Genomic DNA, 12,612 nt, shown 5'->3' on the forward strand with positions numbered 1-12,612 from the left:
CCTCCTCCTTTCCCTTCCCCTGCCCTGCGGGCTGTCTGTTCGGGGTAGGGCCTTTTTCTTTTTCCAACCCAGTTCTCAGGGTGGAGTTGTGGGTTCTTCCCTTTCTGGATTACTCATTGTGTTGTAGTCTTCTCTAGACTGCCTTGTCCTAGCCATTGTTCCCACTCTGCGTTCTGCTCCCCTTTCACTTCTGGTTTGTGTCCTGTCAGGAGGAGGCTCCCTGGCCACTCTGCCTCTCCATTTGCTGTGTGGGACCTGCTGACTTCTCACTTCTCTCTTTGTTCCTCCACAGATGAGGCTGTGGCAGCCAGCGGTGCTGTGGAGTTCAAAGCCAGCGCACAGCAGCCCCTGCTGATGCCCACATGAGGAAGCAGTGCCATTTCGTTCTCCTGGGACACCACAAAGCAATATGAAACCTGCTCATGAGAGAAGCCAGGAATGCCTTCCCCCAAAGAAACGAGACCTTCCAGTCACCAGTGAGGATGTGGGGAGGGTAGCCAGCTGCTCTACCAATCACACGCCCGTGAGCGATGCCCCAGAGTGGTGCAGGAGCGTCGTGGTGACTGGGCAGAGCCAAGCACCGTTACGATATGGCCTTGGCAGTGATGGTGCTGAAGCAGTAGCTGGCCTGACTGTGGATCAATATGGCATGCTATACAAAGTGGCTGTGCCTCCAGCCACCTTCTCTCCCACTGGTCTCCACCCAGTTGTGAACATGAGTCCTCTGCCCCCTAGCTTTAATGTAACCTCTTCCCTGATCCAGCATCCAGGGATTCCGTATTCCCCCATCCACTATGCTCAGATTCCCTCTACGTCTCTTCAGTTTATAGGGTCACATTACACAGTGCCCTATGCTGTGCCCCCCAGCTTCCTCCCTAGTCCTCTTCTATCACCTTCTGCCAACCTCACCACCTCTCATGTTCCCCGTTTTGTGCCATATGCCTCTCTTTTTACAGAAGAAGCCACTCCTTCCCCCCAGACTACCTCTCCTGCCCATGCTTTCAGCAAAGCTGCCGCTGTCATCTCCCCTTCAGGCCAAATGCAGCACCATGCTGGAGTCCAGCCACTGGACATCACACAGAGTAGAGTTCCTGTCTATTACCAGATGTCTCGGCTCCCACCAGGGTATTCAGCATATGAGAGCGCCACTGTAGGGGGAAGCCCAGATCCTCCTCTGCAAGAAAGTCAACTGAGTTCAGAGGTAGCCTCTGCCAATGGTGGTCAGAGACATCTGGAGCATAGTGTGGTGAGGAGGACCAGTGAGGCTTTGGCCTCTGCCAGCAATAAAGCTGAAGGCCCGCAGCCTGGGGCTGCAGTGCAGTGTGTGGTGGATGGACAGCTCTTTTCAGGTTATCAGACTCTGAGAACAGAGGACTCTGTGCCAGCTCACAGAAGCACGCCAGACACTGACTTGGAGGTGCAGAGAGTGGTTGGGGTGTTGGCTTCTCAGGATTACTCTATTCTGGCAGCCCAGAGAAAGGATGGCCTGAGCCCTTTAAACCTTTGCCATAATATCCCTGATCAGCAGGGGGAGTCAAGGGGCTTGCTGAGGAACCCAGTGGAAACAGCTGAGAAAAGCCAGGCCAGGAGTCCATATGTGATGTCCCCTGAGGAGCCAGTTAGACACAGACAGTTACCCAAAGGAATGGTGGTAGCCAATGGCAAGCCAGTCTTGGTGCGTATTGGGTCTGAGCCCATCAGGTCTTCTGCTTCAGAAATCCTGATGAGAGAGAGTCCAGATGCACAGATCTGCGGAAGCTCGCGTGACAAGGACACAGCCCAGTTGCAGCCCCCCAGCTCCTCACATCTGCCCTCCCATTTCATGAAAGGAGCCATCATACAGCTGGCCACAGGGGAGCTGAAGAGGGTGGAAGACCTGCAGACCCAGGACTTTGTGCGGAGTGCTGAGGTTAGCGGGGGCCTGAAGATTGACTCCAGCACAGTGGTGGATATCCAGGAGAGCCAGTGGCCTGGGTTTGTCACATTGCATTTTGTGGTTGGGGAGCAACAGAGTAAAGTGAGCATTGACGTACCCCCCGAGCATCCCTTCTTCGTGTATGGCCAGGGCTGGTCCTCCTGTAGCCCGGGGCGGACCGCTCAGCTCTTTGCTCTGCCCTGTCACAGGCTGCAGGTGGGCGATGTCTGCATATCAATCAGTTTACAGAGCTTGAATGGCAACTCTGCTTCTCCGGCTAACTGCCCTCTTGCAGGCCAGCTGGTGCCCACCAGAGAGAGGCCCGAGAGAACAGGTCAGGGGCCCAGAGAGCCATCTGACCGAGCTAGTGAGAGGAAGAATCAGACAGAAAGGGACAGTGCAGCCCAGATTTCCTGTACAGACTCCTCCCAGCCTGACCCTGGTGCTCAGCACTGCTGGACAGCCCCAGGCTTCCAAAGATACAGCATGCAGGGGGAGGGGTCTCGTCCGTCCCTGCTTCGTCCCTCTTTCATTCCACAGGAGGTCAAGCTGTCCATCGAAGGGCGTTCTAATGCAGGGAAGTGAGCTCTTTGAGGCCACGACCTGGGATGTCGCCCATGAGCGAGCCTCACTTCTTTCAGGTGGAGAATTTGCACAGACTGAGTGGTGGGTTCACCAGCCCGGCTGCTCGTTGCCGTGCAGAGCTGGATTTGTTCCAGTTCAATTGTTGATCGTTGAGGAATCTAGAGGGCTCCAGTCCTCAGGGAGCAGCAGCAATGGGCTAACTAAGGATGGAGGACAGGTGATGTGGTCGTGATCGTGTGACTAGAAGCATTCCAGAGGTTGGGACTTTCACACATCTGTCTTAGTGCCTGAGTTTCCTGCAGGGCAGGGTCTGAGCATTCAGGATGGGTGGGGGAGTCAAGAAGAGCAGACCCAAAAAGCCACAGCTTAAGGTAGCAGATAAAATGTCTGAAGTTCTTATTCCTCTTTTCGTGGTGGGAAGGGGTGAGTCCTCACTGGGATTCAGGGGACACTGCTCTCAGCACCCCCTTTCTTCACACATGCACTTTAAAAGGAAACTTCTTCACAAATGGAGCTGTTTGTGAGGTGTGGGGGAGATGCAGGTGCTGCTCTGGTGGCTTCTGCTTGATGTGTCTCCTCCACTGAATCCTATTGGGCTTTCTTCTAGCAAAGCATCTGTAGAAAGAGACTGCAGTGAATATTAGAAATTGGAGAGGAAGGTCCTAGAGGATGGGTAGGGAGTGATTGAACAGGGAACTGGGGAAGGGCCTATGGCAGCTGGAATAGGGCATGAGTTGTAAGTTGGTTCCCCACTATACAGATACCTACGTAATTATTTGTCACCAAAGCTAAGTCTAATTATAGCATTTCCTAGTGGTAATTGCTGTAATAAAGGTGATATGAAGACTGCATTTTAAAGCTTTCTTCACATGGTCATAACTTCCTAAAAAAATCTCCTTTTGGGCTTAAACTTTCCATTCTTGGATTCAGATTGTAGCTGAATTTTTGGGAGGAAAACTGAGCCAAAATGCTTTTAAGTTGCTCTTTAGATGAGGATGAAAATGTATTCTTCCACTGTGAAAAGACTGACACTTGTGTGCATCAATAAATCAAAATTGGCTGAACTACTCCAGACAAAAGCTTTCCAGGTGGCTAATCGCTCCTTCCAGGGTAATTTGTTATAACAACTATAAACGAGAAAAATGTGTGTGCAGGCATTATACAAAATTTCCACTAAGTTTAGAGTCTCTCTACTAATCACAGGACTATGGAATAACATGCACAATATCTTTGGACAATTTCGTAGGTGTCCTTTGACACTGGATGCTCTGGTGCTTCTCTGTGGAGTTCCACTGCAGAACTACACAGTGAAATTGAGAGATGAGTCTTTTTCTTAAACATGATGTGTAGAACAGTTTATTATGGTAATAACACTCCGTCCAAGTGAAAGTACTTATATTCACACTAACTTGCTCACTCTGGACATTCTTATTACCAAGTCACCTCTGACTGCACAAGAAGAAATCCAGAATAGGCCAACCAGGTGGTGAGAATGAGAGAATCTTCACTTTGGCATATCCTGACTTTTGAGTATTCCTCATTGTATTACAGTCAACAGTTTTTGTATTCGGAACATGCCTGCGTAGAGGAGTTAGTATCTTTGAGGAGTGCATGCACCTCAAGCTTCGAGCTGGGTTCCTGATAGTGTCTCACTCCAGTTCTATTTCGCAGCTTCTTGCTTTCTCTTCCTCTTGTTTTTTCCTCAATTTCCATCTTCCCAAACACTGCTCCCTGGAGTGCTTGGCTGTTGGGCGCTATTTTTATTCTGTCTCCCTGAGTCGCTTGGGTATCAATGCCTCCAGCTGGTGAACAGTCTCTGCACCTTTTATCTTCCTCCACAACCTTTATTGTTCTGCTGAGCTTGCAGTAGTTGTGGCTCCTAACAGATCAGTGTTTGTCCACATTCCCCTTGATGTGCCTCCTAACCGAGTTGGCACTGGTGTATGTGCACTATGTGGGAACACTGTGTCTTAGGCTTAGAGAGTCCCCAGAATGTTCCTCCCCCCGGCACATCTACCTGTCTCTTTAGTGCTGGGATCCCCCGAACGCTCTTGGCAGGTTATTCTATCGCCACCGTTGAAATGTCTGCACTTGTATCTCTCCTCTCCCTCCCCCCCCCCCCCTCAAGGCAAACAAGTGCTTTCCCTGTCTTGCTCGTGGGTTGATCTGATGTCAGGAAGGTGTCTGGACCTGTGGCAATGTAGCCTCACCAGGCCTCTTCCAGAGCAGAGATTCTAGCTGTCTTCACTTTTCTTTGGGCTCTGGATGCATAATCTGCAGCTCCTTCTGGCCAATAAGCAATTTCTAGTTAGTCCCATTAGTAAATTTGAAAGACTAAAACCAAAATGACACTTTCTTCCTGGGAAACTTTGGCCTCCCTTGGTTGCAGCAGCAGAGAGGACAGATGTTTGCACAGCACCTTTTGGCTGTAAAACAGATTGGCCAAGCTCTAGGTGCTTGGCCTCTCATCACACTTCTTCCCTGCTGTTTCACCTACTTGCTGCTTGCTTGACTCTCCTGAATGAAGATCTTGGTTGTTACAGTGGCTTGTCCTGAGTAGCCTGCATGCTGGATGTAGGCACAGGGCAAAGGAGCCAAGAGGTAGTTTTCTGTAGTGGGTTGATAGGTGAGGAGAAGGTTATGGCAGGTACACATGCATCTTGGATTAGAAATGTAAGGGGGCTGGTTGTGTGCATGGAGGGAGATTACTTGAGCAGTTGAATGGTGCAGACCCCTGCCATGTGCCTCACTAAATACAGGAGCCTCTTTGTCCCTCTTAGAAAGGGGTTTTGAAGAGTCTGCTTCATAGTGGGGATGTTACTGTGTCAGAGCACAGTGAAGGGGCAGTCAGCCAGCTAAAAGGGTAGGCGCAGATGCTTTCCAAGCCAACTACAGCTAGGCTAAAATGTAACTTCTGTGCTCCCCACAGTTTGCTCTGTCACCTTTCTCCACCTGACTGCCAGTCTGTCCTACTGCCTGCTTGCATATCTATGGTAAGCAGTGCTGATGTCAGCTCAGTGGAGGAAGCCAGCAGGAGTGTGACCTTTCTCAGTGCTTTTCCTCTTCTCTCCCTCTGACCAATCCCACAGTTCAGCAAGTAAGTTCCAGCTGTCACTCTTCTATTCTGGGCCCTTACAGCAGCACCGAGACCACATCCAGAGGGTAGTACCGAATGAAGGATGTAGGATACTGGACCCTTGCCCCAGAGGCAGGTAACAGAAATGGAGCACAGAAGCTGCCAGGTCCCCCGACAGTCATCAGAATCTCCCCTAGCTGGTTATGGGATGCTGTAGTGGTAGTCTGTGTGTCGGCTGGTCTCAGGAAAGTCTGGAGGTAGTAAGCAGGGCTTTGGAGTGGAGCCCGGAGCGTGGAGCAGTGGAGCTGCAGGTTTTTGCCTGGAGCTGGAGTGGAGCCGGAGCACAGCTCCAAAGCCCTGGTAGTAAGTATGGGGGAAGCTGAGAGGAGTGACTGTGTGGGAGCCCAAGAAAGAGCCTGCTGGGGTTCTCTGGTTTGCAGGAAGGGATGATCTGAAAGAGGGTCCAGAATGAGCTGGCCGCGGGGGCTTCTGTGTTGGCAAGGGTGGGGATAGACTTACCAGAGCAATAAGGTGTTTCTGCTGTTACACTACAGAGGGAAGGAGAGCTGCTGGCCTCAGCCTCACCCAGTGTAGGTGATCTGGCCAGGGCGCTGGGGTCTTCAGGCACATCTTCCCTGCCAGGCTCACGGTGGGGCTTTGGGAAGATTCCATAATATGCAATAATGAGGATCTGCAGCCATCTGTTCCATCTCCTGAAACATTCCAGGGGACAGCCGCCCAGCAGAGGCCAGGCTGGCAGCTAGGGTGTATGCCGTTTCCCCAGGAACAGGGGACTAGGCTGAGTGACAGAGCTCCCATTACTCCCAGACTATGCAGAGGAAGCCCTGGCTAGAAAGGAGGAGTGCTGCAGAGGGAGCTCTGCCAGCCCTTCCTAGCAGGGGCACTAGTAAAATGCACTTTTCACATTAAGTGTTTGTTCCATTTCATACCCTTCTTTCCCCCGTAGAGAAGTAAAAATCCCTATAACTTAGCAAATGTTCTGTTTGTTAACCACAGCGGCTCAAGCAGCCTGAACACCAGTTCCTGCCTGCAGCAGCGCATGTGCCTTTCCCTAGTGTCAAACTCAGAACCACTCTGTCTTTTGGGCTGTTCTAGGGCCTGAAATTGTGCAGAGGAAGCTGCTAAAATGGCTCTGAATGCGCATTCTGTACAGGGAGTCTGAACCAGGGTGTGCTGTTGGTGCCGTGAATGTGCTGATGGTGGAGACCCCTCCGCTGCATTTATATCTGTGTGCGTTGGGGGGCGAGGACTGCACAGCTAGCCCCTAGCATCCTTCCCAGGCATGCTAGACCCCTCCAGACAGACACGGTACATCCCAGGTTCTCTCCACTTGCATAGCACCTTAGAGTCAGGGGAAGGACTGTTGCATGCAAATGGCTTCGGGGTCTCAAGAAGTAGGGAAGTGCCACGCTGGGAAAACGGGCTGGGCTGACCCACAGCTAGGTGGTCTTGTAGATAAGTACTCAATCCTCAACTATAATCCCCAGTTATGTAATGGCTGTATTGACATGTAACCAACTGCATTGTATCTAAAGCCTTAGAACTAGTCAGGTGCTCCCCTCCAACCTTGTCCCAGCCCCTCTCTTCCTACCTGATCTCTAACAAAGCATTAATAATTCTAAGGATAATCTCTATTTTGTTGTGCTTTTTTTGTAACTGTTTTAAATAAATCAATTTGTACTGTATATTTGTACTTTTGGTGAGATCCTTTCCTGTTTTACCATTTTAAGTCTGTACTTGGCTACACACAGATTGTATTTTTATTGTTAATGCTCTTCTTATGAATATTGCATTTAACTTGTTGACTATGTAAACACAGTATATATCTATATATCTATATCTATATATAAACCAATAGTTTTTCCTTCTGTGTTTGCGACTCCTTGCTTCTCTATGGCACCCATGCTCCTTTGGGCATTTGGATGCAAGCCCCCTCTTCTTATACAAAGTGATCTGGAGGCTGACACAAGGGTAAGTAAGTGGCAAGAGCCTGCTAGTAAACATGGCTTATGATCAGTGTCTATGTTCAAACCCTTCTGCATATCCAGTTCCTACAGCCATTCCTCTGGGCTAGCCCTGATCAGTAGCGAAGCCTAATCCCCTAATGCACTGTGGAGCAGCAGGAATAACGTTTGAAGGGCAAACATCACAGTGCATGGGGCTGTTAAAGGAGTAAAAAGGGATAGCGGTAAGAACAGAGGACCAAGATCAGCGCCAACAGCAAAGGAAGAACTAAACAAGACAACACAGGACAAAGTGTATCTGACAAGGCCCAGAGAGGCAGTGCTTGCTCCTGGAAGTCAGCCCTCACAGTGACACATGATGGGGCAAGCAAATATCTCAACTAAAGGTAAGAAAATAACAATTTTGGCAGGATGTGACACCCATGATCGGTGCAAACTGTTGAGGAAGCTTTGAGAAGGATTAAATGCTTGTTGCAACAAACACTCAGGCTCCTGAATAGTTTTGGTTGCTTGCAACTCTCCAAACAATTCTCATAATTGGTTCCCAGGCATCTATCACTGTTGTATCTGAAGCGCCTAATACAAAATTAAGGGGCACTGTCAAATTAGTTTCTTTACATTTACTCAATAAATTAAAATCCTGTTTCTGGGAAAGCTTTTAAATGCTGTGGCTGGATCTTATTTTATTTTAAAGTTATATTTCAAGGACACAAGGGACCATTATGATTATTTCATCTGACCAGCTGCATAATGCAGGCCAAAAAATTTATCCCCCCATGATTCCTGTGACAGGAACAGTGCTGATTGAGTGAGAATATGTGTTTTAGAAAAACATCAGTCTTGCTGGGAAGACATCAAATGATGAAGACTCCACCATATCCTTTGGTAAACTGTCCCATTGGTTAATCCCACTCGCTCTTAATTTGTGCCTTATCTCTAGTCCGAGTTGGTCTAGCTTCGACTTCCAACCACTTGGTGTTTATACCGCTCTCTACCAGGTTAAAGAGCCCTCTAGTATCAAGAATGTTCTCTGCATGTAGGTATTTACACACCAAGATCGAGTCACCTCTTAACCATCTCTTGGATAAGCGAAATTGAACTTCTTAAGACTTGCTGTAAGGCAGTTTTTCCCAGACCTCAGATCGTTCTTGCAGCTCATTTCTGAGCCCTTTCCAATTTGTCAGGATGAGTTTAATAATGGTCTAACTGATGCTGTATGCAGTGGGTAATGACACCTCCCTCTTTCTACTGCATATTTTCTGCTCTATGTTTTGTATTAGCTCTCTTGGCCACTGAATTGCCTTGGAATTTTCTGTTCAGTTGGTTTTCACCATGACTCTTCAGTCCTCTTCAGAGTCTCTGCTTTCTAGATACAGTCCCACATCCTGTACATGTGACTTACATTCTTGTTCCTAGAAGTTTGACCTTGCATTTTAATACAGCCCGATGCATGTTGTTTGAATAAGCCTAGATTCCCAAGTGATCCAAATAGTACTGTAGAACTGGTCTGTCCTTATTGTTTACCCTCTGCCAATCTTTGTGTCACTCCTAAACTTCACCAGCACTGATTTTATTTAGTTCTTCCAGATCACTGAGAGAGTAAGCATGGGCCCACGCTCTTGTCAAACCCCTGGACTGGGGAGACTCACTCCACCACAGACTTCCTGTACGAACTTGTGCCAGTTACTTTGTTTCTCAGTCCCCTTCTGTACGAAGGGGATAATCCCACTGTCCTACCTCACCGAGGTGTTTGTGAAACTAAATACCCTGAAGCCTGGAAGGTGCTCAGATACTTCAATGATGGAGGCTGTATAAGTATCACAGATAAAAACAGTGTGTAGCATTGGACCAAGGCTAGATTGCTGGGGGATCCTCCTAGATCAGAAGCATTTGAAAATAATTTTTTTTCTTCAGATTTTCTCTCTTGTTGGGTCCTGACCCCGCACTGACTCAACATGTGGAACGTTCTGCTCTGAGGAGTCCCGCTGAAGTCGTTCCAGGCTGAACATCCTTACTGTTGGACAGATGCATAAGCAAGTCAGTCCTTGCAGCATCAGGGCCTTGATATTTGAATCTTTTCGGCAAGGAAGAGTGACTATGCTGCTATCAAAGCCCAGCCTAAAACGTCATAAAAACTCACTAGGTCCCGTTGCAGTAGTTGAGGGTGTTATGTGTAGCTATAGTGGGTACAAAATGTTCAGCCAGATGTGACTTTCACGTTGATGCCTCTTTAAGACTCACCAAATTTGTCCATATAGGAGCCTGCTCTTTACTGTTGCTACATTCACCTGCAGTTGCTTGAGCAGCAGTGGGGTTTGCAGCATGCGCTAAAGGGGTGTGGACTTTTCACCTTCAACATTACAAAAAGGTCAATTTATTGGGAAAGTTTTGAGGAAAACCAGTTCTGCCCTCTGAACTGAGGCTGAAAGTCTTTCTGACTATTCTGTTGTCATCCTTTTTTTCCCCCCTCCCTGGGGACAGTGGGACCTTGAAATCTGTCAGGTGCATAGTGCTCATGTTGGAGGAAAGCCCCAGCCATGGTTGAGAAGTGGGCTAATGAAGCAAGATCTGTGAGCACACTGACTAGCATTTGCTAAGACTTTTCCTGATCCCCTGGCCTCGCAATGCATTTGGGTGTGTGAGAATGAAATGCACCACCTCTTTAAAAAACAATCTTAACCAGGCTAAGGAATCAGGGTGAGAACTCTTCTAGCTCAACTAGGGCTCCACTATGCAACTTCTACATTTTCATTTACAAAAATCTTAGTTTTTGTTGCCAAGATACAATATAACAGGAGTGGCCAAACTTACTGACCCTCCAAGCTGCCTACGACAGTCTTCAGAAGTCCCAGACCCAGGGCTCACCTGCCAGGCTCAGGGCTTCTGCTGAAGGCCTGAGCCCAGTACGCATCCCTGCAGGCCTGAAGCCCCAAAACCCCCACCCCGCAGAGGCCATGTGTGGTCACGTGCCCACCCGGATTTTTGCCATGGTTTGCTGGCCCTGCTCGGTCATGTGGTGCTGCCGGGTCCTTCCTGCATGGCAGTTACTGGAGCTGGCAAGCTGGGAGTTGCAGCCCTGGGGAAAGGCCAGGCAGCGGCAAACAGCTGAGAGGTGCAGGGAGAACTGCTGCTTTTACTGTTGCCTCTCCTCGTGGAGCTAAAGCCGCAGCCCCCTCCTTGCAGCTCCCAGCTGTTGCTGCCTGTTCATGCAGAGCTAACATTTGAGAGCTACAGGGAGGTTCCCTAGAGGGTGAAAGGGGGTGTGTGTGGCTGTGGGGGGGCAAAACTTTAGATTGTAGGCCCCTGGCAACAGCAGGCACTAGTCGTCCTCTGGCAGACGCTCCTAGCCCCACCACCTGCTGCAAGGCAAAAGCCCCGAGTTCCTCCCCTTCCCAGGCTGATAGGTGGAGAATGATGTGAGGGAGGGGGGCTCCATGAGCTGCACTTTAACTGTAAAGGAGCCACATGTGGCTCGGAGAGCTGCGGTTTGACCACTCCTGCACTATAACCTAAGGTACGTAAGAATAAGAACAGCCAGACTGGGTCAGACCAAAGGTCCATCTAGCCCAGTGTCCTGTCTTCTGACAGTGGCCTGTGCCTGGTCCCTCAGAGGGAATGAACAGAACAGGGAATCATCAAGTGATCCATCCCCTGGTGTCCATTCCCAGCTTATGGCAAACAGAGGCTAGGGACCCCTTTCCTGCCAGAACTAAGCACAGTAACACTAAAACAAATACACGGGGGTTACCATCTGCTCCTCTGCTCTAATGTGGTACATTTCCCTGTGCAGCCCAACGTGACTTTAGCCTTTGTAGTTGCTGTATAACAGTGTTTAGCTATATCTCTGCCCACTCTCAGCATCAGTGCTCCTCATTTTCTTCCTCCCAGGGTGTACCCGTGTTTCAGATTATTTCCCCCAAATGTATGAGCTGCATTTTTAATATGATAAATCTCATTTGGTTATTTCCTGCCCATGTTCCTAATCTCCAAAAGGGCACAGAGAAATTCTCTGTCCTTTGTGGTATCTACACATGTAGCATACTTTCCACTAAAGTTTGTACAAATGATTCCTTCTGAACCTTTTACCATGGGCCTGTCTAATCTGTGTAACACTTTATTTTGCACAAGATGACAAATTATGCCACATTAATGGTGCTGCGAGACTACTGGACAAAGTGAGCTTCTTGTGAAATAAAGAAAAATACTAACAGAAAATAACACAAAGTGGTGGTATTGCTCCCCTAAAGTCACGTGCTCTCATGGATGAAGCCCAGGGTTAGGAAGCAGGAGCTCAGTTCCTATCCCTGCTGCTGACTGGCCTAAGTCTGCACATACAGCACTTCACAGACCTTAATCGGGCCCATTTTACAGATGGGGAAATTGTGGTGCAGAGGTGAGGTGACTTGCCCATGGTCACAGCATGTCCGTGTCAGAACCAGGGTTTGAAGCCTAGTCTCATGTTTAGGTCCTAGCCTGGTCCACTGGAGCAGAGCATCACCTCGGAGGTGGTACCCCGGCTGTGCAACAGGAGCCCCCTCTATTTCCCTGAAGTTTCCACCATACTCCGTGTCTGTCAGCTTCTCCAAGGCAAGGTACAGCCTCTGAACTCCTCCCCGGTCCACAAGCAAGGCCCCCTCCACTCTTGCCAGGCTGCTTATAGAGGAGCAGGTTACCTACGGTTGTTCCCTTTCCCCATCCTGTCTGTGAGGCCGTCTGCTTAAAATGAGTTCCTAGGAGCCAGAATGGACTCTTCTCCTAGCATGTCATGAGTGCTACTGGAACCCAAGGGCAGTCACAACACTACCGGGGTTAGTGCGGCTACAGCCCCCTTCCCAGAAGGTCGGTGGTATCCCATCCTTTTTACAGACCCCACGGGTGAATGACTTGCCCTGTGCTGTGGCCAAACAAAGTCCTCTATCCCACTACTCATGCCGCTAGAGACCCCCCACACAGACTATCCAGATGGATTTTGGGGTGGAATGGAGGCCCAGGTTGCCCTCCCTTTGGGAAAGGCTTTCCACCTGCAGAAAGGAACCGCAGCAGCCAGCTAC

The 12,612-nt window shown here is 49.2% G+C and overlaps 1 protein-coding gene across 1 annotated transcript; it reads left to right on the forward strand.

Annotated features, from left to right (window-relative positions):
• Nucleotides 1-297: 297 nt before the first annotated feature.
• ATXN1L (ataxin 1 like) lies at nucleotides 298-4,609 on the forward strand. Its single transcript, XM_034788399.1, has one exon. It carries the CDS (start codon nucleotides 410-412, stop codon nucleotides 2,498-2,500), a length of 2,091 nt encoding a protein of 696 aa, XP_034644290.1. The 5' UTR covers nucleotides 298-409; the 3' UTR covers nucleotides 2,501-4,609.
• Nucleotides 4,610-12,612: the final 8,003 nt, after the last annotated feature.

This window comes from Trachemys scripta, chromosome 13, assembly GCF_013100865.1.
Source record: "Trachemys scripta elegans isolate TJP31775 chromosome 13, CAS_Tse_1.0, whole genome shotgun sequence".
Classification (NCBI taxonomy): domain Eukaryota; kingdom Metazoa; phylum Chordata; order Testudines; family Emydidae; genus Trachemys; species Trachemys scripta.

Bases quoted from the DNA above. Each gene is read 5' to 3' on its own strand.
- ATXN1L (XM_034788399.1), top strand. From the start codon at position 410: ATGAAACCTGCTCATGAGAGAAGCCAGGAATGCCTTCCCCCAAAGAAA.